The 19,749-nt window shown below is 47.8% G+C and overlaps 4 protein-coding genes across 5 annotated transcripts; 2 read left to right on the top strand and 2 right to left on the bottom strand.

The window, feature by feature from the left end:
• Positions 1 to 612: 612 nt before the first annotated feature.
• LOC112883102 (3-dehydroquinate synthase, chloroplastic) lies at positions 613 to 3,798 on the top strand. Its single transcript, XM_025948334.1, has 8 exons — positions 613 to 1,052; positions 1,132 to 1,282; positions 1,373 to 1,540; positions 1,622 to 1,848; positions 2,588 to 2,711; positions 2,892 to 2,954; positions 3,051 to 3,194; positions 3,396 to 3,798. Exons 1-8 carry the CDS (start codon positions 745 to 747, stop codon positions 3,525 to 3,527), a joined length of 1,317 nt encoding a protein of 438 aa, XP_025804119.1. The 5' UTR covers positions 613 to 744; the 3' UTR covers positions 3,528 to 3,798.
• A 474-nt stretch (positions 3,799 to 4,272) lies between these two features.
• On the bottom strand, positions 4,273 to 5,387 carry LOC112882627. Its single transcript, XM_025947717.1, has one exon. The coding sequence runs from the start codon at positions 4,991 to 4,993 to the stop codon at positions 4,646 to 4,648; it is 348 nt and encodes a 115-aa protein (XP_025803502.1). The 5' UTR covers positions 4,994 to 5,387; the 3' UTR covers positions 4,273 to 4,645.
• Positions 5,388 to 8,610: 3,223 nt separating this feature from the next.
• On the top strand, positions 8,611 to 14,689 carry LOC112881439 (synaptotagmin-1-like). Of its 2 annotated transcripts, none has more exons than XM_025946121.1 (13): positions 8,611 to 8,972; positions 10,313 to 10,459; positions 11,148 to 11,246; positions 11,334 to 11,384; positions 11,467 to 11,590; positions 12,050 to 12,168; positions 12,271 to 12,372; positions 12,446 to 12,520; positions 12,939 to 13,015; positions 13,119 to 13,365; positions 13,461 to 13,814; positions 13,901 to 14,032; positions 14,294 to 14,689. In XM_025946121.1, exons 2-13 carry the CDS (start codon positions 10,349 to 10,351, stop codon positions 14,420 to 14,422), a joined length of 1,620 nt encoding a protein of 539 aa, XP_025801906.1. In that variant the 5' UTR covers positions 8,611 to 8,972; positions 10,313 to 10,348; the 3' UTR covers positions 14,423 to 14,689. The 2 variants fall into 2 exon arrangements, with proteins under 2 accessions (XP_025801906.1, XP_025801905.1); XM_025946120.1 differs by having other exon boundaries at positions 8,612 to 8,972; positions 10,330 to 10,459.
• A 111-nt stretch (positions 14,690 to 14,800) lies between these two features.
• LOC112881438 (nitrate regulatory gene2 protein) lies at positions 14,801 to 19,430 on the bottom strand. The gene is made up of 4 exons (XM_025946119.1): positions 18,665 to 19,430; positions 18,345 to 18,559; positions 17,377 to 17,600; positions 14,801 to 15,958 (listed from the first exon to the last, which is right to left on the bottom strand). The coding sequence occupies exons 1-4, from the start codon at positions 19,428 to 19,430 to the stop codon at positions 15,184 to 15,186; spliced, it is 1,980 nt and encodes a 659-aa protein (XP_025801904.1). The 3' UTR covers positions 14,801 to 15,183.
• Positions 19,431 to 19,749: the final 319 nt, after the last annotated feature.

The following is a 19,749-nucleotide window of genomic DNA, read 5'->3' as shown; positions in this document are numbered from 1 at the left end:
GAGAGAAGGAAGAAGTTTCATCTACATGGAATTACCTTTATACACTTTTTTCTAGCCATGAAACATATGAAATAACAAAACGGGATAATGTACTGGAGAAGTTTGAACCATGATTCGATTGTTAGTATTTTTGTTGGTGTGGCACTCTTGAAACAAAATGAAGTCTTCCTTCTAACTGGCCTAAGGCATTCACGCGGTTCCCACACGTGACATACCATCCGCCTCGAAACTTCTACCAAGCAAAATTGTATGTTATCCTTCATGTGTGTTTGCCCCAAATTTTCGGGATTTCTATGGTTTGATTGTGTAACTTACAGCAATATTCAATGGTGTAAAAACAAAATTTCTACGTTCTCAGCAGTACATAAGGGACTTCCTCCAATCTGAAAATAGCCTGGGTCGTGAAAAAGTTTGAAAATGGACTTCGCAGCGTTGACTGGTCCCACTTCCAGTGAAACCCAGAGCCGCCATCCTTCAAGCCAGCAACCTTCGCCAACCATCCTGCCACATCGACTCACCTTCCAAATGGCCGCGCCATCCCCACCCACCAACCGCAGCACCACCGCCCCAGCCGTCCATTTCTCAAATCGACTGCCCAGATCGATCCGTCTCACTTCTCCCCCGTGCTCCTCCCCCACCTACCGCGCCACACCCGCCTCAAATCTTCGGCCCCTCGGATTCAACCACCGATTACATCACCCCCGCCGTCGCCGTCGCCGCCCCCGCTGCTTCCCGAGCTATCTCATGGCGGCGTCAGCCTCCTCCCTCCTCGCCGCCGCAGCATCCTCATCCTGCGCGGCTATCTCTCCCCGGCTCCCCCGCGGTGCTCCGGCCGCCGCCTCCGTTCCTTCGCCGTCGCGTCACACCTGCCCTTCCCTCCGCGCTTCCCCCGCGAGGCGCCATCAGAGCCGCTTCGTAGCCAGCGTCGCTCCCACGATGCAGCCTTCGGCGGAGTCCAGGGTCTCCACTGTGGTCGACGTCGACCTCGGCGACCGTAGCTACCCGATCTACATCGGCGCAGGCCTCCTCGACGAGCCGGACCTGCTGCAGAGGTAGTTGAGTTACAGAACTTCTTTTCTCGACGCTTAGATTGGTGTGGTCACTCTGTGATCCTGATTTCTGTTTGCGCAGGCATGTTCACGGCAAGAGGGTTCTGGTGGTTACCAACACAACCGTCGCGCCGCTTTACCTGGAGAAGGTGACCTGGGCACTCACCCACAACAACCCGAACGTGTCCGTGGAGAGCGTGATCCTGCCCGACGGCGAGAAGTACAAAGATATGGTGAGTTCATGTGTTTGATTCAGCTTTCTGGGAGAGCGTACTTGTTTTTTCAGTTCATTTGGCCTTAACTGACTTGGTTCTGATCGGCAGGACACGCTGATGAAGGTGTTTGACAAGGCAATCGAGTCCCGGCTTGACCGGCGTTGCACATTTGTAGCACTGGGTGGTGGTGTCATTGGGGACATGTGCGGGTTTGCAGCTGCTGCGTTCCTCCGTGGTGTCAACTTCATACAGATACCAACTACTCTGATGGCTCAGGTGATAAGCTTGATTCACATTTTACTAAAGTTGGCCTACATCTTGGTCTGGTGCTGATGGTGGCCAGCCTGATTGCTCTAGGTGGATTCATCTGTTGGTGGAAAGACCGGGATTAACCACCCACTTGGGAAGAACTTAATTGGGGCATTCTACCAGCCTCAATGTGTACTGATAGACACGGATACACTGAACACATTGCCTGACAGGGAGCTAGCTTCAGGCATTGCTGAGGTAGTTAAGTATGGGCTCATAAGGGATGCACCATTCTTTGAGTGGCAAGAGAAGAACATATCGGCATTGTTAGCAAGGTATTCAGCTTGTTCCTCCATCGATATCCGCATAAAAGCTATTATCTTCTTTCTATTCAGTGAGTTGTAGATACTTGACAACAGTTTAAAACTGCATCAGACTTCTTGTTCTTGTAGACTCATTAGTCTCGAGTGGACACAACGCTTAGTCACCACAAGATCCAACTGTCTGCTATACCTCATCTTGTTTGGAGTCCTAGGACATATTAATTGTTAAGACTTGTTGTTACTTCCCAATTTGACATATTCAGAGCCAATAAGCTTGTTTTTTGGTATTTTTATTTACTGAAATGGCTAATTGATGGGTGCGTGACTAGATGAAAGAGCATGATTATCCAACTTTTAGGAAGTTCACCAAACTCTGAAGAGCCATTGTCCGAAAAGTCTGCAATTTTATTTATTATTGCTGAATAAAGTGTCAATGTATTTTATATTTACCGAGTCTACTTAGATTGATCATTTCTGTACACATATTTAGCTCAGACTTGCATCGGCAAACATAAATACATAGAGTTGTTCAGTTCCTATGCTACTCCTGTCAGCTGAAAGAGTTGTTCTATTCTATTAATGGTAAGTGGGGAGAAGGTTTACTCTCTAGTTTAGCTCTTACAATATTACATACAGCATAATTGCTGAACTTTTGTCTTGTTAAAAATGCAGAATATATTTTTGGCAAAAAAATTAGCGTATTGTTTTTTCGTTTTGCTGCTAACCTTTGGTTTGAAATGCATATCTGTAGAGAACCAAGTGCTTTGGCATATGCTATTAAGAGATCATGTGAAAACAAAGCTGAAGTGGTTGCACAGGATGAGAAGGAAAGTGGTCTTCGAGCGACACTAAACCTGGGTCACACATTTGGCCATGTATGTATTGCCATCAGTTATGTTTAGATTTTTATGTTCAATTAATTGACACTGTGTATTGATAAGTTTAGGGTGCCAAAACCTCAAACACCTTATCACAACAGCATATATCGGAATTTTCGCAATGTTATGTTATTGCATTGCACCACTCATTCACTGATCCTCGCATTCAATCGACAGGCTATCGAAACTGGGACTGGATATGGAGCATGGCTCCATGGGGAGGCAATTGCAGCTGGAACAGTAAATCACTTGAATATATCTATACAGCCTATTAAATTTTCCTAGTCTTATTTTCTTTTTTTTTTGGTTAATGTTTTCGGTGTGCCACTACCTCAGGTTATGGCAGCTGATATGTCTCACCGCCTGGGGTGGATAGACGAGTCAATCAGAAAACGTGTAGTGGATATACTAGAGCAAGCCAAGCTTCCCATTACACCTCCAGAGACTATGACAGTGGATAAGTTCAAAAGTATTATGGCTGTAAGTACCCTGAGATAGCTAACAGCACTTTTGAATTTGCACCGAGTCAATTTCTGCCATTCCGCATATTACCATGTTCTTTTAGGACTTTCAAGTTGTTGATTTATGCTATTTCCATGCATTTTTTTGCACACTTGAACATCTCAAATGGCACCTTTCTATAAAGAAACATTCTCACTGGATTCCTGGATGGCACATCAGGTTGACAAGAAGGTTGCTGATGGTTTGTTGAGGCTCATCCTTCTGAAAGGGCCTCTGGGGAGCTGTGTTTTTACTGGGGAATACGACAGGAAAGCACTTGATGAAACCCTTCATGCATTCTGCAACAACTGATCCTTCTTGATTTTGGATTTCGCCTCTTGTATACTAATAGGCTCCCTTCATGCATTCTGCAACAACTGATCCTTCTTGATTTTGGATTTCGCCTCTTGTATACTAATAGGCTATATTGATCATCAGGGAGGAGAGCGCATTGTGTATTTATACCCATTGAGTTTTGTTGTCGGGAATAATGGGATTGTTAGGGATTGGTTTGAGTTTGTAGGGAACCTTATCTGATCAACTGTGATCAGTCATCTTCTAGTAATAAAGAAGTTTCACTGCATCCTTTTTGTCTGCCCCCATAAGGTCATACTGTCCAATCAGTTTTAGTTTGTGCCAGTAAAACTACTGCAGTTTCATGAAAATTACTACAGTACACGTTGTTTGAAGCATTAGATCATCACTGCGGCTCCAGAACCTTGTGTCTACCTTTGATCCTCTGATTTTCAAGATCTGTATGAGCTGAGGGAGACTAGATCGTTGGATTTTTAATTTGTTATAATCGGGTGCTAGATTGTTACAATCCGATCGTGTAACTGTTTGTTTGTGGTTACAATTGTGAAAACACAATTTTCAGAGTCACAAGCTAAAACAAAGAGATGTTGCAAATTGCAACACTCTGTATTATCCCAAGCTCTCATTTCTTCCGCTTAAATTTAATCGTAACTGTGTCTTTCTACTGCTTTCAATGTTTGATCACGTCATCACCTCTTGCTTGCTGACAGTTCTTGTAATCGTGTCAGGTAATCCGTGTTGCTTGTTGCAAGGTCGCATGTTTTTATAAAAATAAAAACTTACTGGTGAACTGCCACCAATGCCTTTCACTCTGTGAACTGCTCACATTGTACCAGGAGACGTAGCAATTGGTTATCGACGTTCCCAGAAAATGCTTTGGTTCAGCTCAATGGCGAGCAATTTTCAATGAAGCATAACTCGACACACCTCCTAGTAACCGATACATGGCACGTAACACAACACATAACCAATTAGTAAAATATAACTTGCAGGGGACGACCTAATCATGCTTCGTTACATCCGGGCATGTTAAAACAACCCATGAACGCAGCTCGCTAGCCTTGCACTTGCATGCGCCAGCAGTACAAGAGAAGGGGCACGGGCACGGATCGGAGCTAAAGGCGGAGCAGCCGCCTGAGCTCATCCGTGGCACTGACATCGACGCCACCGCCGGCCACCTCCACGGCGCAGGCCGTCGGCGGCTTCCTGGCCGCCGTGACCGTGAGCAGCAGGGTCGTCGGCATCGGCACGCTGCTCGGCGGCGGCGACACCGAGTACAGCGAACCAATCTCCGTCCACTCCACCTCCAGTCCGGTCGCTGGCGCCACCCTCTTCTTGGACGGCGCCGCGACGGTGATCGGAGGCTGGGGTGGCGCCGGCGGCCGTGGAAATGACGGTACCTTCGTGGCCTGGTGGCTGGCCGCGCCGCTTCCGTTGGTGTTGTAGCACGGCTTGCAAGCCATCGAGATCAAGGATTCAAAAGCACTACGGGATCGGAATCAGAAACAGATGAAGATCTAAAAAACAGTGGTTCTGGGTGGGACGTGAGCGAGCTGATCTGAGCAAATATTCAGCTAGATCGAGAAAGCTTCAGAGAAGATCGAAGCTGCAGAACTAGCTCCAACCAGCAAAAATAGGTGGAGATGTGTCAATGGGAAGAAGGTAGCTCTCCTGATCGAACAAAAATAGATCAAGGTAACAGCAGCCGAAAGGAAGAGGTTAGTTCAAGTCAAAGATGACGAGGGATGTGGCTATAGTTTCGTGTCAACTACTGCTCCAAGATCTGGAAGAGTACAGTCCCCTCTACAAATAGCAAAGCCCGGCCGTGTCGATGAATGCAACGAGCCGTTGGGTTCGTGCCCTGACCTCGCCCCGGGACCGCGGCCACTTTATAGCCGCAGGCCGGGCCGGTTTACCAAGGCACCACCCCAACGGATAGTAGGCGTGCGTTCGTACGTTTCGTACCGTGCTCGCGGCTTCCGTTCCCTTTCCTTTCCTCGGCTGACGGAAACGCCTTGTTTTTTACCTCCCGGCACGGCTCATGTGGTGGGAATGGGAGGGGGAGGGAGGAGGGAGGTCGCGTGCGCGGTGCCGACAGCGACAGGTGCCGTGGCGCCCGAGGCGGAGGGGCGGCGGCCGCCCGAGCTGCGCGGGCCGTTCGATGGGCGCGGCCGTCGGGATGGCGGGTGCGCCGGTCGGGAACGTGGAAAGCCGCCCCTGCCGGACCGTTCAATGATTCGGGGTCGGGCCGGGCAGTGTACGGGCGAGGGCGAGCCGGCGATGCCTCGCCGGGTCGTCACGTTACTGTGCAAATGCATGGCGCTCCGTTTCTTGACTCGGGTAAGGCGGGGAAGGAAGGACGTGCGGCTTGCGCGTGTTTTTGGTGCCGGGCTGCGTGCGCGGTAGTGTGATCGGCGGGGGCGGTTTTGATCGTGCCGCACAGCGATGCTGCCTGCCTATTGCTGGCTCCAACGCGCGGGCGTGTACTTCTACCTCCTCTGCTTCCTGGAGAAAGAGACTGCTCCTCTTTTCCGTTACAGAAACGCAAAATTTGCTGTTGAAAGCTACTCGGGTTGAGGTTTTGATCGTGTCTCTTAGGGCATCATTTCTTCGTGGTGATTTCCCACTGAACTGAACGGAAATGGTGTACTGTATGGTGTCCACCGGGTAAAAGCAAGAACGAACCGATGCCCGAGTGTATCTTGCACGTGTCGGTGCATTGTGCGGATGACCTTCGGTTGGAGAGACGGTAATGAAAAATTGAAGAGCCCACTAACTTCTTTTCTTGAGAGGAAAAGCCCACTAACTTGCTAATGCTATTGGTCGAACGGAGCTGGCCCATCTCGCCTCTCTGTTCTTAGCCCACGGGCCGGTTCTCACATGTCTCCTTGCAAGAGAAAAAGGATGCCAAGACTCACAGGTCACAACTAGTTCGCAATAAGATTCAGTTTTTTTTTTAAAGTTGTCCCTGCCAATATTTGGTGTGCTGTTTTGGTGTTTGTAGATGACAGCAAACCGTATAAGCGGGACTGATGACGCCTGAACTTTTCTAATCATGCCCCTTGCACTGTTGTACAGACTCCAAGGCCATACACGCAAGAGAGCGAGAAAGACAAGGGGGTGCACAACGTTTGCCCAGCTTCAGATGCTGGACAGGGGGGGGGGGGGGGGGGGGGGAGGGTTCATGCGGTTGTACGGGTACACCGAACGTTCACGCGCCACTGTATCCTGCAGGTACGCTCCTCGGCCTGGATTTCGATCGTCCAGACAGTTCGGGCCCGACGTCGTTTTCGGAGGCTCGCCCAGCCTTGCCCTGCCGATACCGGACGACCGACCGAACGCACGCACGCACTCGTTGAGAAGGACTGACGGACAGCGAGACCCAACTCAAGTTTTTGGGGCTGTTTGGAATCACGCCTAAGACGCCACAGCCTAACGTTAGCAGGTTGCCACACCTGTGGCGTGCCTAAGCTGCCTCAATTTAGCCCTGTGTTTGGTTCGTTGCCACGCCTAACATTAGGCGTACATGAAAAAAGTATGGCGGCCGTTTGGATCGCTGCCACAACACGCCATAACTCTAGTTCAGTTCGTTGCCGCGCACTGTCGTTAGCACCTGGCCGTGGTCCAGTGCCTCCTCTTCCTCCTCGCCGCGGGCATGCTCGTCGCGCTCCACTCCCTCCCCCGCCGCGCCGCCCTCCACCTGCGCCGCTCCGGTGGCGGCGGCTCCTCCGCGGCCCAGTCGCGGCGCGCTTCGCGCAGGGCGCGCAGCTCCTCGCCCGCGCGCGCGCCGCGGCACCCAAGCCCCCGGCCCGCTCGCCCGCACGGCCGTCGCCGAGGCCGACCTCGCCATCGCCCTCGACCTCCAGGGCCACCGCCTCCCGGCGCTGCGCGCCCTCGACGCCGCCCTCGCCCCGCTGCTCGCCCGCTCGCTCGAGGGGGGCGCGGCAGGCGGCGGCCTTCCGCCGGGGGGTGGGGGGGCCGGGGGGGGGGTGGGGGTGGGGGTGCGGGCGGTGCCTGCCGCGGCGGCGGATCGGGGGGGGGGGCGGCGGGGCTCCCGGGCGGAGGCGGAGGAGCTTCCGCCGGGGGGGGGGGGTGCGGAGCTCGCGCGGGCAGACGGCGGCGGCGGACGGAGGAGGTGCGCCGGGGGGAGGGCAGTACCTGGCGGCGCGGACGGAGGAGGGAGGAGGCTGCGGCGCGATTTGGTTGTGGCGGCCAAATCGAGCGCCGCAGTCGCGGCGTTTTTCTGCGTGGCGAGTACGCTGTAGCACGCCTCACATTCCGTGGCGCGCTAAGTTTAGTGCAGCGTCCAAACGCATGCCTAACTTTGTGTGGCATGCCTACGGTTAGACGGTGGCAGCTTAGGTAGGCCTCCAAACGCGCCCTTTGTCTAGCGTGAAACCAATCAGACACGCCAAGCATCCACGCAGTGGGCATCGGTCCAAAGGAGCGTTAATTCCGTTGGGGAAAACCTCAGAGCTCGGAAGGGAAGCCTCCACGTGGTCCCTGCCCCGCCGGGGGAAGGCGACACGCGAGTGCGCTGTCACTGTGCGGGGCGAGTGGCGACGGCGCCACCCTGTCCTGCACGCGAGTACGCCTCGATTCGACTGGCGGGCGAATCATGGATGCGTGGCTGCTAACCCTGTCCGCCAGTTCGGCAACGCCAAGCCATGCAACACCAGCCAGGCTTGGAGGCTTTGAGCATCCGACCACGGGGAATCAGAACTCTCCGTCGTTACGCCGCTCAGCCTCTCAGCTCAGGTGAACTCAACTAAAACTGTTGGCCTGTTGCAGCAGCACCAGGACCAACAGCTTGTTCTTTCACGACGTTCGGATGAATCCTTCGTGGTATTCGAACTTTGCATCAAGTTTTCAGTCGCCTTTGGCATTCGAATCTGCAGTCTGCAGACCACCCTCTTCCTCTCGCTGTCGGTCTCGTGGCCCATGACGCAAGCGGCAGTACGCCACCCGGGCCCCAGCAGCCGCTGCCACGTCCAGGAAGAGGGAGCGGGCACCGCCTGGCCCGCGGGGACGCGTCAACTTGCCCGCAGGGCAGTGGGAGAGGACCCCCTCGGGCGCACGCACACTTGTTTAGTGGCCCTTAATTAGGCGCTTGCACTATCAAAGGAAAAAATTAGGCGCTTGCTTCCCCCGAAATTATTGCCACCCCACCTTGGATCGCGGCCGCCGCGTGCGTGACCGGCAACGTGGGCAGCGGTCGCGGCAGAGACGACCCCCCTCCTCGGTTCCTGCCACCAAAAAACATTCGATTCCTCCGCCCCCGCCGGCCGAAGCCGAATCCAACTCCGACAAAAATTTCGCCGCCGCCGCAGCCCGGACCGGAGCCCCGACCCCGACGAGCGTTCCATCCATGGACTCGCCCCGCGAATCAGCGAGGGATTAGCCAGCGTCGCGATCGCCTCGCCCCGCCCAGACTCCTCGGTGGTTCGTATCGTCTCTTACTAACCCTCTTCGATTCGGTCCCCCCGACGAGTTCGCGCGATCCAGGTTCTCCGTTGTTCGGAGTTTCCGACCTTGATGGGTTCGTAGGATCGACGCTTTCAGTTTTCGGGGTTTGCTCCCGGCGTTCCTTCCGTGGATTTCTGCAGGTTTCTCGCGAGAACAAGGCGCAGGAGAGCCGACAGATAAAGCGTAGTTCCTCGCTTTGGTACTGCATTTCTGTGCGTTTTTCTGGGAAAATTTCTGATGCGTCGATGTGATAACACAAGCGCGTGGTTCGGATGTTAAGTGATGCACTTCTCTGCGTTTTTTTTCTAAATTTTTTTCAGAGGCGTCGTAACTTTGATTTCAACACAGTGATCGAGTCATATTTAGCTAGGATAAGCATGATCAAATGTATGCGCTGCCTCTGTTTCTTTGTCCATTTCAGCGAGTTTTCTTTAACAATAATTTTCTGTTTGATGAGTGCATGCAACCTGTTACTCCTGAATCCGCCCGCTTAAAAAGTTGTAACCTGATTCGTGTTTTGGGTCCTTCAACTGTATTGGGTCCAACATTTTGTTTCGGAAACATACTTAAATTTCGGTTATGCGTTCCATTCTATTGAATTCAACCCTGAGCTGTTACACCCCCTTTCTCATATTTTTAGTCCACCAGACCACCACTCGTCCACTCTTGATTTGATCCAATCCGAAACCTGCCTCAAAAGCAAAGATTAAAGCACCGAGGCAAACCGCAAGCCAAAACAACCATTAAAGATGTCGGAATGCCAGCCTTCACATCTTTTCCTCCACTAGTTGTTTTCACCTTTTGTCTTCTCAATCAATATTTAATAGCGTACAGTAATGTGGCACCACTGCATTATTCTGATACCTGCGTGATCAGCTCGAAAGTTACAAGTATTCTCCTTGCCCCCAAGGTCCTAATAGTCATGTTATCGAACCTATTCCTATTGCTTTCACTAAATTTTTAAACACTTTAAATGCTATTCTTGTGTGATTTGGTCTAAAGCATTACTTTCATAGCTGGTGAAAGCCTTGATTGCTGGGTCCCTCGAGTTTCTAATGTGGGAAATTGCTTTTTGCTGCTGGGGGGAATTCGTATAAATATGTTTGACTAAGGATGTACGTTCTTGGTGTTTGTTTTATCTGGTGTTGTGCAGCAAATTGAATAGGATCTTTGCATTGCTAGGAAGTCAGATTACTCTAGTTGTTCCCTTGCAATTTAGCAGAGTGAAGTGCTTTTGGTTTATTGTTTTTTCATGAGTGCAGATTTCAATTGATTATGTCCTTTTTTATGTTTGTTTTGCAACTTTTGGTTGAAAGCTGGTTTGTATCTGAAGGTTTTGGACGGAATACGAGATGGGTGTAATCAGCACAGTGCTTGGTTTCTCTGGATTTGGCTTTGGGTTTTCGGCTGGTATTGTTATTGGGTACTTCCTCTTCATCTACGTCCAGCCAAATGATGTCAAGGTGCCGACTTTCCTTTTGTACTTCATTCATTCTTACAGCATGATTTCTATTGGCTGCTGTTTGATGAATAGTTAGATTGTGGATAGCTGCTTCGCCAATACGCTTATGGAATAGTTTAACCAAATGATCTGGGGACAATTTGAGATCTTGCAATTAAAATGAAACAAAGAGGCCTGTGGTCGATGTTGAACATATTTACTTTTTCTGCATATCCCATCGCTATTCTGTTTCTTCTGACTAGCATTGTTGACATAAGCTGTGAGTATTATATTGTTTTTTGATTATCTTTTGTTGTGATGTATGCCATCAAACTCTACATTTGCATGTCCAATTTACCTATGATGCCTTATGTACTGAAGTAGCACTGGCAAATGTTGCATGCACCCGCAAAGGGTTATTTTCATGAAGGAGATGCAGACCTAGAGAAATCATATGATCCATTGTTTGCAGAATCATGTGATCTCAAGTTCATATTGTCCTTTAGTCCTTTGTGCAATTTTTAGTGTCCTATTAAATTTGCAGCATTCTGTTTTGAGTAATAATGGCAAGGATGAGTCGAAGTGGTTTAATCTAATACAGCATATGCCTTTTCTCTTGCTTATGCTTGTAAAGGATCTTCAATGTTTGAGGTTGAATTTAATAATATGAGTTCATGGGGATAAGTTTCGTTCTCCTACTTGCTTGTCAGGATGTCAAAGTTCGTCCGCTTGTGGAATATGATTCAAAATCTTTGGAGGCCATCCTTCCCGAAATTCCTTTGTGGGTCAAGAATCCTGACTATGATAGAGTATGCTTCTGCTTCAAGAATAAGATAGCAAGAAACTATAATAATTCTAATTGTACATTTAGATCCTCATTTCTTCCTCGTCTTTAGATTGATTGGCTGAACAGGTTTTTGGAGTTGATGTGGCCCTATCTTAACAAGGTACTGTATCTTCTCGTTTGCTCTCAGCATGAATTCACTATCTCTGATTGACATTGAATGCTTTATGTTTTTTATCCTGTAGGCTATCTGCAGAACTGCACAGGAAGTCGCTAAGCCAATTATTGACGAGAATACTGCAAAATATAAGATAGACTCTGTTGAGTTCGAAACTCTTACTTTGGGTAGCTTACCACCAACCTTTCAAGGTCAGTGATGTTGCATTCTTATGTTTGGACTAGAATTTTCGTTACATGCAACATACTGTGCATGACTTTACAGCAAACAATTGTGCATCCTTCATGCTGCTTTTGTATTCTATATCTTGCGTTAGCATTCGGAGGTTCACGAGGAGCCAATTAACCCTTACTGTAAAATTGTTGTGGCTCAAAATTTTGTATTGTGATGATATGGAGACATTGTTACATCTGTGTTCCAACTATGTATAATTGGACATTTCATTCACTAGTGATATACATCAAAGTTGGCATGTCATCCAGCTGGCTATGTAGTACGTTTATACATCAACTTTCCCATGTAGAGCATGTAATAATTTGAGCAACCTCTGTTTACACACTGCCTTACATTAGATATGTATGTGATGCTGATTCTCTTCAACTTGTGCTGCAAAAATGTATCTTGAAACAATCCATGCCTTTCCCTCCCAGGGATGAAAGTATACGTCACAGAGGAGCAAGAGCTGATAATGGAACCATGTCTTAAATGGGCTGCAAATCCAAATGTCACTGTTGCTGTAAAAGCGTATGGTTTGAAAGCAACTATCCAGGTATAAACTGGTCTGTCATGAGCTAGATTCTTGATTCAATATGCACTTCATGATATGTTCAAGCGAACCAACTGAAATCTGTTTTTTCCCTGAGATATTCAGATTGTGGATCTACAAGTCTTTGCTTTACCTCGTATTACTCTGAAGCCATTGGTGCCTACATTTCCTTGCTTTGCTAAAATCCTTGTCTCTCTCATGGAGAAGGTATGGCAACTTTTACTCATGTTTGAATTATTTTGCTGCACCACACTTTGCTAATTGGGATTGGTTTTTCCAGCCACATGTTGACTTTGGGCTAAAACTTCTTGGAGCAGATATAATGGCTATTCCTGGTCTTTACAGATTTGTTCAGGTATTCTGGACTCCTGTTCTGAACATTCTCATGTGGAAGTTTTCTCATTTGTCACATTATGTTGTGAACTAAATGCTGAATTTTCATTTAATTTTTTTTCTGAAATTGGTAATGACTAAAGTTGCGCTCTGAAGCTGAGTACATCCTTTCTATATGTTCACATTTATCTTGTAAAACAATTTTTTGGCTTGTTGCGTTTATTTGCCTGCATGTGTTCAAATGCATGATCGCATTTGCATTTGTGTACCGAAAGCACCCTTGCTGTAATGTGATGGTTGATCACTTGGATTTAGACTTTAGTGTTATTCTTCTGTAGTATCTAGCTTTCTTTTTACAGTGGATGTGTCGTGTTGTATCTAATTCACTCCTTTCAGTACAGTTAGCTCATTTTGCTATGCTATCTTTCGTTCATTTTCAGGAGACCATCAAGAAGCAAGTAGCGACCATGTATTTGTGGCCAAAGACATTAGAAGTACCTATAATGGATCCTTCAAAGTAAATTTTTATTACCTTCTCAATTTTGGGTTGTTAACTTGTTATACGTCAAACAATAGACCTGATGAGAGATGAGTATTGCTAATGGTTTCCAAATCCCCAGAGCATCGAAAAAACCTGTTGGAATTCTACTTGTGAAGGTTGTAAGAGCCCAAAATCTGCGAAAGAAGGATCTGCTGGGTAAATCAGACCCATATGTGAAACTTAAGATGTCAGATGACAAGCTTCCATCCAAAAAAACAGCTGTAAAGCGCAGCAATCTCAATCCAGAGTGGAATGAAGAATTCAAATTCGTTGTGACAGATCCAGAAACTCAGGCTCTTGAAATTAGTGTCTTTGACTGGGAACAGGTATGGCTGCTTTCTTTTTAAAATCTGCAGTACCTTTTCTGGTGACATACTTTTACCCAAGAATATGCAGTTACTTTTTTGTTTGATATATATAGGTTGGAAAACATGAAAAGATGGGCATGAATAGTGTCCAATTAAAAGACCTCCCAGCAGATGAGACTAAAGTTAGTACCCTCGAATTGCTTAAGACCATGGATCCAAATGATGTACAAAATGAGAAGTCTCGTGGTCAGCTTACTCTAGAGCTTACATACAAGCCTTTCAAGGAAGAAGATATGGAGAAAGAAGGCACTGAGGGTACCGATGTGGTAGAGAAAGCTCCAGATGGTACTCCAGCTGGTGGTGGTCTGCTTTATGTTATTGTTCATGAAGCTCAAGATCTTGAGGGGAAGCACCATACAAACCCATATGCGAAAATAATTTTCAAAGGCGAGGAGAAGAAAACAAAGGTATTATGGAGAACTTGTGCTTTTTCTGTATAACTTCATGGAATGGCTATGCTTGACTGATCTCTTTATTTACACCCCTGTGTTAGGTCATCAAGAAGAATAGGGATCCACGATGGGAGGATGAATTCGAGTTTGTGTGTGAGGAGCCACCTGTAAATGATAAACTACATGTTGAAGTCCTAAGTAAAGCCCCGAAGAAAGGGCTGATACATGGCAAGGTATATCCTCTTGATTGGAGAATGGTGTAGTAAGCATTATGTCTGTACATGGTCACCGTTAGCCACTGCCTCCATTTTTAATAATATGACGTTTAGGACTAGTGCCATATATGGAGGGAGTATAAAGCCACTACTAGTTGCATTAGCTTTTTTGGGGGACCTCTGCTTTCCAGTAGTATGTAAAATTCATACCAGGTGGATTATGTGATGAGACAAATATCAAATTTCTTGTATCCTGATGCCTGTATTTTCTTGATTCAGGAAAATTTGGGCTACATTGATATCAGCCTTGCAGACGTGATCAGCAACAAGCGGATTAATGAGAAGTACCATCTCATAGACTCAAAAAATGGTCAGATACAAATTGAGATGCAATGGAGAACTTCCTAGACAGCAGAATGAACTAGAATGCCTGAATGTAGTTCAGGAATTAGACATGGATGTTCCTATACTCAGTTTGCGGAAATCTGTAATTGAGCTCTAGTAGATATTTCCTCCGTTTCTAGACATCTGTTGTTGAGATTTTTTTTTGGTCTTATTGCTCAAATTACGAGAAGTACCATGTAGGTGTGTTAATGTGTTATATTGACCTGGAAACGAACTCGAATTTATTCTGTGACTAATACAGATCATACAAGTATACTCAGCATTCTATCATACTGAATTTACAACATGCTCGGTAGCATGTTTCTTTTTATTCTTAAATAAATTGCTGAAAATATTTGTTTTGACGGTATGTTTCCACGCCATTTAGCGTGTGGCATGCTTATAGAAACGTCTTCCTAACGCTGAACGTACAAAGTTGCCGGCCCATTTCTGGATTGCAGAGACGACTGTTATCTATCAGTCGCCATCCGAGTCTCACATAATATGTAAACGTTCTGATTCAAAAAACAGAGCTTTTTGAATCTGCCACAATTCGATTCCTACATCAGATCAAGGACTTATGCTACCAAAAGGAAGGAAACAACAAAACCTCAAAAGTTCATTCACATCAAGTAAATGAGCTCGACAGCATATTTGCTCCTACTATAGTGTGCCATTAGAACCTGATAGCCACACAAAGGTTGCAAGGTAAACTCTCTTCCACCCTACTATTGTTACTAGAAGTCTAGAACTGTATACATTTTATACAGTGAGGCAACATCGCTTCAGGTCAGCAGCCTCTTCGCGTCGAGGATCCGGTCTGAGCTTCTCTTGAAGTTGTACACCAACTCGAACGCCTCCGTGCAGACACTGGCGAAGCCTGTCATCGCCTGGAAAACATTAGGCAAGCCGGTCTGCAGGTTATTCAAGGTCATTGCTCTTGTGACTCCAATGCTCTTCTCATACTTGCTCTTCTCCTCATCAGCGCGGCTCCTCAGGGCCTCCACCTTTGCCCGCTTGTCAGCTACTGGTGATTTTCGCGACATTTCTCTGTAACCTTCAGCACCGATATATGGCCCGTATTTTGACTCTAAGGATCTCAGCTCCTCTGCCTTCTTCTCGAATTCTTTGAATGCAGACTCTGACCTTTTCTTCAGCTTTTGTTCCTCAGCTTGTTGAATCACAACAGCGTGGATTACTGTTAGGAAAGTCTTGATCCCTTCTGAGGCCACCTTATCTGGGATTCGATCGATGGCTAGCTGCCATTCCTCACACAAGCCGTAAATATCAGAGTTCTGAGCTTTGGTCAGTGGGTCGTGGTGGCAGAACAGCGATAGGCGAAGCCAGCCAGTCAGTGAATACACATAATCCCTCTGGGACTTCACAAGGCTACAGAAGGCTGAATACCATCTGTCAACCTCTATTTCAAGCTGAAGAGCTGCTTGCCGGTGGACATTGGAAGTTGGGTTCATATTCCGAGCTTTGAGATACTCAAGCTGTTGCACGATGTGGGTCTGAACTTGATGACACTCATACATGCCCCTCCACATGCTCATCAAGCTGAAATTCACAAACAGAAGCATGCATAAGTATGGTAAAAACACTAAATTCTGAATAAAGAAAGTGTACTACCAGAAATAATACTGGTTTACAAAAAGAAGTATCCATCAAAATGGTGAAAACACAAAGTTCTATTGAAAGGAGACCCACTGCCTGAAAATAATAATGGTATCGACATTTTGTGCTAATATTTAGGGAAAAGTCCGGTTTACACCCTCAAATTATCGTAGAAGTCCGATTTTCAACCTTCAACTACAAAACAGGATAACATAGGCCATCCAACAGTCGAAACCGGGCAAATTTGGCCCTTAAAGTGGTTTCGAATGTGGTTTTGTATTTTTTTAAAAGTAAAAAAATCTAATTAGATCTAAAAATCAAAACTAATTCATTTTAAATCAGAAATATATGAAACTAGTACCAAAATTTTTCAAAAAATGTAACCTATCTATTATATCTCTATTTGAATCTTATTTATTCAAAAATAATAGGCATAACTACAAGCAACCAAATAATATGAACATGAAAAAATTGAATCCGAATAACTGACAAGTACGGTGCCAATAGATAGGTTACATTTTTAGAAAACTTTTGATACCCATTTCGTATTTTTTTATTTAAAAAATTACTTATAAATTTTTTAGTTCAAATTTAAATATTTTTAATTTTCACTAAATGGAAAACCACATTCGAAACCATCCAAAGGGCCAACTTCGTCCGGTTTTGATAGTTGGATGGCTTATGTTATCCGGTTTTGTAGTTGAAGGTTGAGAATCGGACTTTTGCAATAGTTTGAGGGTATAAACCAGACTTTTCCCTAATATTTATTGGGAGTCCCCCTTGAAAGTTGAAACTACCTTTAGCCACAACCAGTTTGAAACAATCAGCACCCATAAACCAAGAGTTGATGGTTCTAACGTCACCAGTGCCCCTGAGTTGATCAGACAATGATGCCAAAGATCTCCCGGCCAGGTCTAGTCTGGCCATATCAATGATCAGAAGATTCAGTCAGGACAGTCAAAATTCTAAGATCCCACTAGCTCTGCACTACTTCATAGTCTGCAAACTCCACTACTTTAAATGTTAGCTCACTTCAGTAAAAAGTGCCCTGTACAGTGACAAAGGTACTTTTACAAAAGTAAGAGAAAAAATAGCAGCAGGGTGTGAGGTAGCAGATGCAAGCCTGCAAGAACCCAAAAGAGTAAAGAACAAACATCACTACTGTTTTCCATAGCTAGCATACACTTGAGCATGGGTAGAAGGCAGTACCGTGGCCCATACGTCCATCCTTACTCTGATCTCATATGCAATGCAAAACGACAGGTACAAGTGGAAGTAGCGAACATGTGAAAGCACCCTACATTAGAATATTACAACTACTAGATGCAGACGGGAAGGATGAAGGGAGCATTTGTACTAACCCAGCAACCAGCTCAAGAAGTTGGGGAAATAGCTCTGATTCTCTGAGCCTGATTATCTCAGAAGTGGTGGTTTCGATGGACTGGTTGGCAACCAGCATTTTGGACTCCAGGCTTTCAATCTCCATCTTATTCTTTTCCATCTTCAAGTAATCCACGCCCTTCACCTCCTGCTTTCTCAACAGGCTGACCTTCTTATCGTGCTCTTGCTTATACCCCTCGTAACTCTGCTCGCAGTTAAAGAAAAGTCATAATCCTATCAAAAGGAGCACAAACATGCCATACTTAAAGCTGCAGAGAAAGCTACAATAACATGATTCTTAACAGATGTGAATACATGATCAAAGGAGTATAAATATCCCACTTTTACAAAGACAAAGAAATAAGCAAATCAGAACTCATAACTCATCTGATTGAGGATTATGGATAGCAATGGTTTTCACTGCAATATAGTTGAAGATGAAATCAAATATTCACGGCCCCATTCAGATTAAGCCTAGCATGTTTGTACAGGGAGGTTAAAATAAAAAACCATGAAGGTGATCTACTGATCTTTCTACTTCGGAGAATCCAAATGCATGCTGAGAACCTTTGCAGAAGCTCCTGACCGAGGGGAGAAATAAACTAAAGACAATGTAAGCAGCATCCATGTGCATTAGGCACTACACGTCCTTGTGTCCACTACTACCTTTCTTCAGACAAAGCCAATTGACACCCCACTGAATCCTTGTTATATCCATCCCCCAATACAGGTCACAGGACAACAGATCATACCACGAGCAACAAAACAAAAGGACCCTCAAAAGCACCACGCCATTCCCTTACACAGTCACACACTCACACTCGAGATCTGAAGAATCAGGCAGTATGTTTCGATCATTCTGTATGTTCATGCTAATACTAAATGAGAAAGCAAAGTTAAATCCACTGTCACCGCTAAAGTTAAAGCGCAAAGAAAGCACTACTCTCACCTTGACCTCAAGAAACAGCTTCTTCTCCCATGCGTACAGCTTCTCCACGGTGGATGAATGGCTGAGCATTCCACCGCCTCCGCCACTGCCCATCACCATCCCTCCCTCGCCTCTCCCGAACCTTGTGAAGCCATTGTTACCTTTCCCATACCCTCCTGCACCACCCCAGGTCCATCCCATGGGCTTCAAGCTCTTGCTGTAACTCAGTACCTTCCCTGCAGCAGAAGTTAACAAAAGGATTCGCAGCAATAAGCAAAATGTGGCCAAGAACAACCAATTGATTAGTTTGCTGATTTATTGAAGTCTAAGAAATGGCTTGCCTGGGAGGCTGCTGTTGGTGGCGGTGGGTTCCGGGGGCTCGCAGATGGGAGCCTCGAGCAGTGCAGCGACACGGGCGCCGGCATCGGCCGCCTTGAGGAAGTACTCGTCGAGTTCGGTGGCGATCTCGGCGAGGTCCTTGTTCCCAGTGCCGCCGCGGGGCACGGCGACGACGGTGAGCTCGCTAGGGGTGATGGAGGTGGTGGTTGCGGTGACGATGGACGGGGGCGCGGCTACCGCGGCGGCGGCCGTGACGACGGGCCGCGCGGGCGCGATGGGAGCGTCGACGACGGTGGTGGCAGCGTCGTCCCAGTCGGCGTCCTCGGTGACGGAGCGGGAGGAGGAAGGCGCGAAGGGGTCCCAGAAGTCCCAGCTGGACGGCATTGGCGGGGGCGGCGGAGGGGGCAGGATGGCGGACGCGGAGATCGAGGAGGAGTTTGTCGTCCAGGACCTGACGGTCGGGGTCGGGCTGAGCGGCGGCGGGGGCGGCGGGGGAGGCGGCGGCGGCGTCGGGGGCGGCGGCGGGGAGGGCGGCGGCTGGTGGTGGTGGTGGTGGTGGGCCGCGGACGAGTGGGGGTGCGGGTGCTCCGCCTCGGCGCTGGAGAAGTGCATCAGCGAGGCGCCCGTGGCCCGCAGCGCGCGCAGGTAGAGCGCGTGCGCCGCCGCCATGTCGCGCCGCGCCTGCACCAGCTGCTTGGTGTAGCGCCGGCGCGCCTTGCACCGCGACACCGCCTCCAGCCGCTCCAGCCGCGACTGGCAGCAGCCCATCGCCACTCCCGCTCCGGCGCTCGCCGATCGCACGCACCACACCACACCACACCTCAGCACCTCACCAACTCTTCCTCCCCCTCTCCCCCACCCTCACTCTCTATCTCTCTCCCCCAAACCCAGCACCACCGCAGCCCAGCTAGTAACCGTTGTGCGGCCAGAGCGAGCGGCTGGCTGGAGCAGCAGTACGCCAGCATCCACTAGCCAACAATGCCCTCGCCTCTCTCCTCCCCTGCGGCGGCCTCCTCTTCACATCTCACGCAAGCCCTCACGCCCTCCTCGCCCCCCGCTTTTACCGTCTTGCCATTTCCGGGAGATC

The sequence above is a fragment of the Panicum hallii genome, chromosome 2 (assembly GCF_002211085.1).
Source record: "Panicum hallii strain FIL2 chromosome 2, PHallii_v3.1, whole genome shotgun sequence".
Taxonomy (NCBI): Eukaryota; Viridiplantae; Streptophyta; class Magnoliopsida; order Poales; family Poaceae; genus Panicum; species Panicum hallii.
Note: the sequence above shows the minus strand (reverse complement) of the source record. Positions and strands in the feature narration are given on the sequence as shown.

Coding starts and splice junctions, on each gene's coding strand:
- LOC112883102 (XM_025948334.1), top strand. CDS start 745: ATGGCGGCGTCAGCCTCCTCCCTCCTCGCCGCCGCAGCATCCTCATCC. Junction 1,283..1,372: donor GCGAGAAGTACAAAGATATG/GTGAGTTCATGT, acceptor TCTGATCGGCAG/GACACGCTGATGAAGGTGTT. Junction 1,541..1,621: donor CAACTACTCTGATGGCTCAG/GTGATAAGCTTG, acceptor TGATTGCTCTAG/GTGGATTCATCTGTTGGTGG.
- LOC112882627 (XM_025947717.1), bottom strand. CDS start 4,993: ATGGCTTGCAAGCCGTGCTACAACACCAACGGAAGCGGCGCGGCCAGC.
- LOC112881439 (XM_025946121.1), top strand. CDS start 10,349: ATGGGTGTAATCAGCACAGTGCTTGGTTTCTCTGGATTTGGCTTTGGG. Junction 11,385..11,466: donor TGTGGCCCTATCTTAACAAG/GTACTGTATCTT, acceptor TTTATCCTGTAG/GCTATCTGCAGAACTGCACA. Junction 12,169..12,270: donor GTTTGAAAGCAACTATCCAG/GTATAAACTGGT, acceptor TGAGATATTCAG/ATTGTGGATCTACAAGTCTT.
- LOC112881438 (XM_025946119.1), bottom strand. CDS start 19,430: ATGGGCTGCTGCCAGTCGCGGCTGGAGCGGCTGGAGGCGGTGTCGCGG. Junction 17,601..18,344: donor AGCTGTTTCTTGAGGTCAAG/GTGAGAGTAGTG, acceptor AACTGCGAGCAG/AGTTACGAGGGGTATAAGCA. Junction 15,959..17,376: donor CTTCTTGAGCTGGTTGCTGG/GTTAGTACAAAT, acceptor TGTGAATTTCAG/CTTGATGAGCATGTGGAGGG.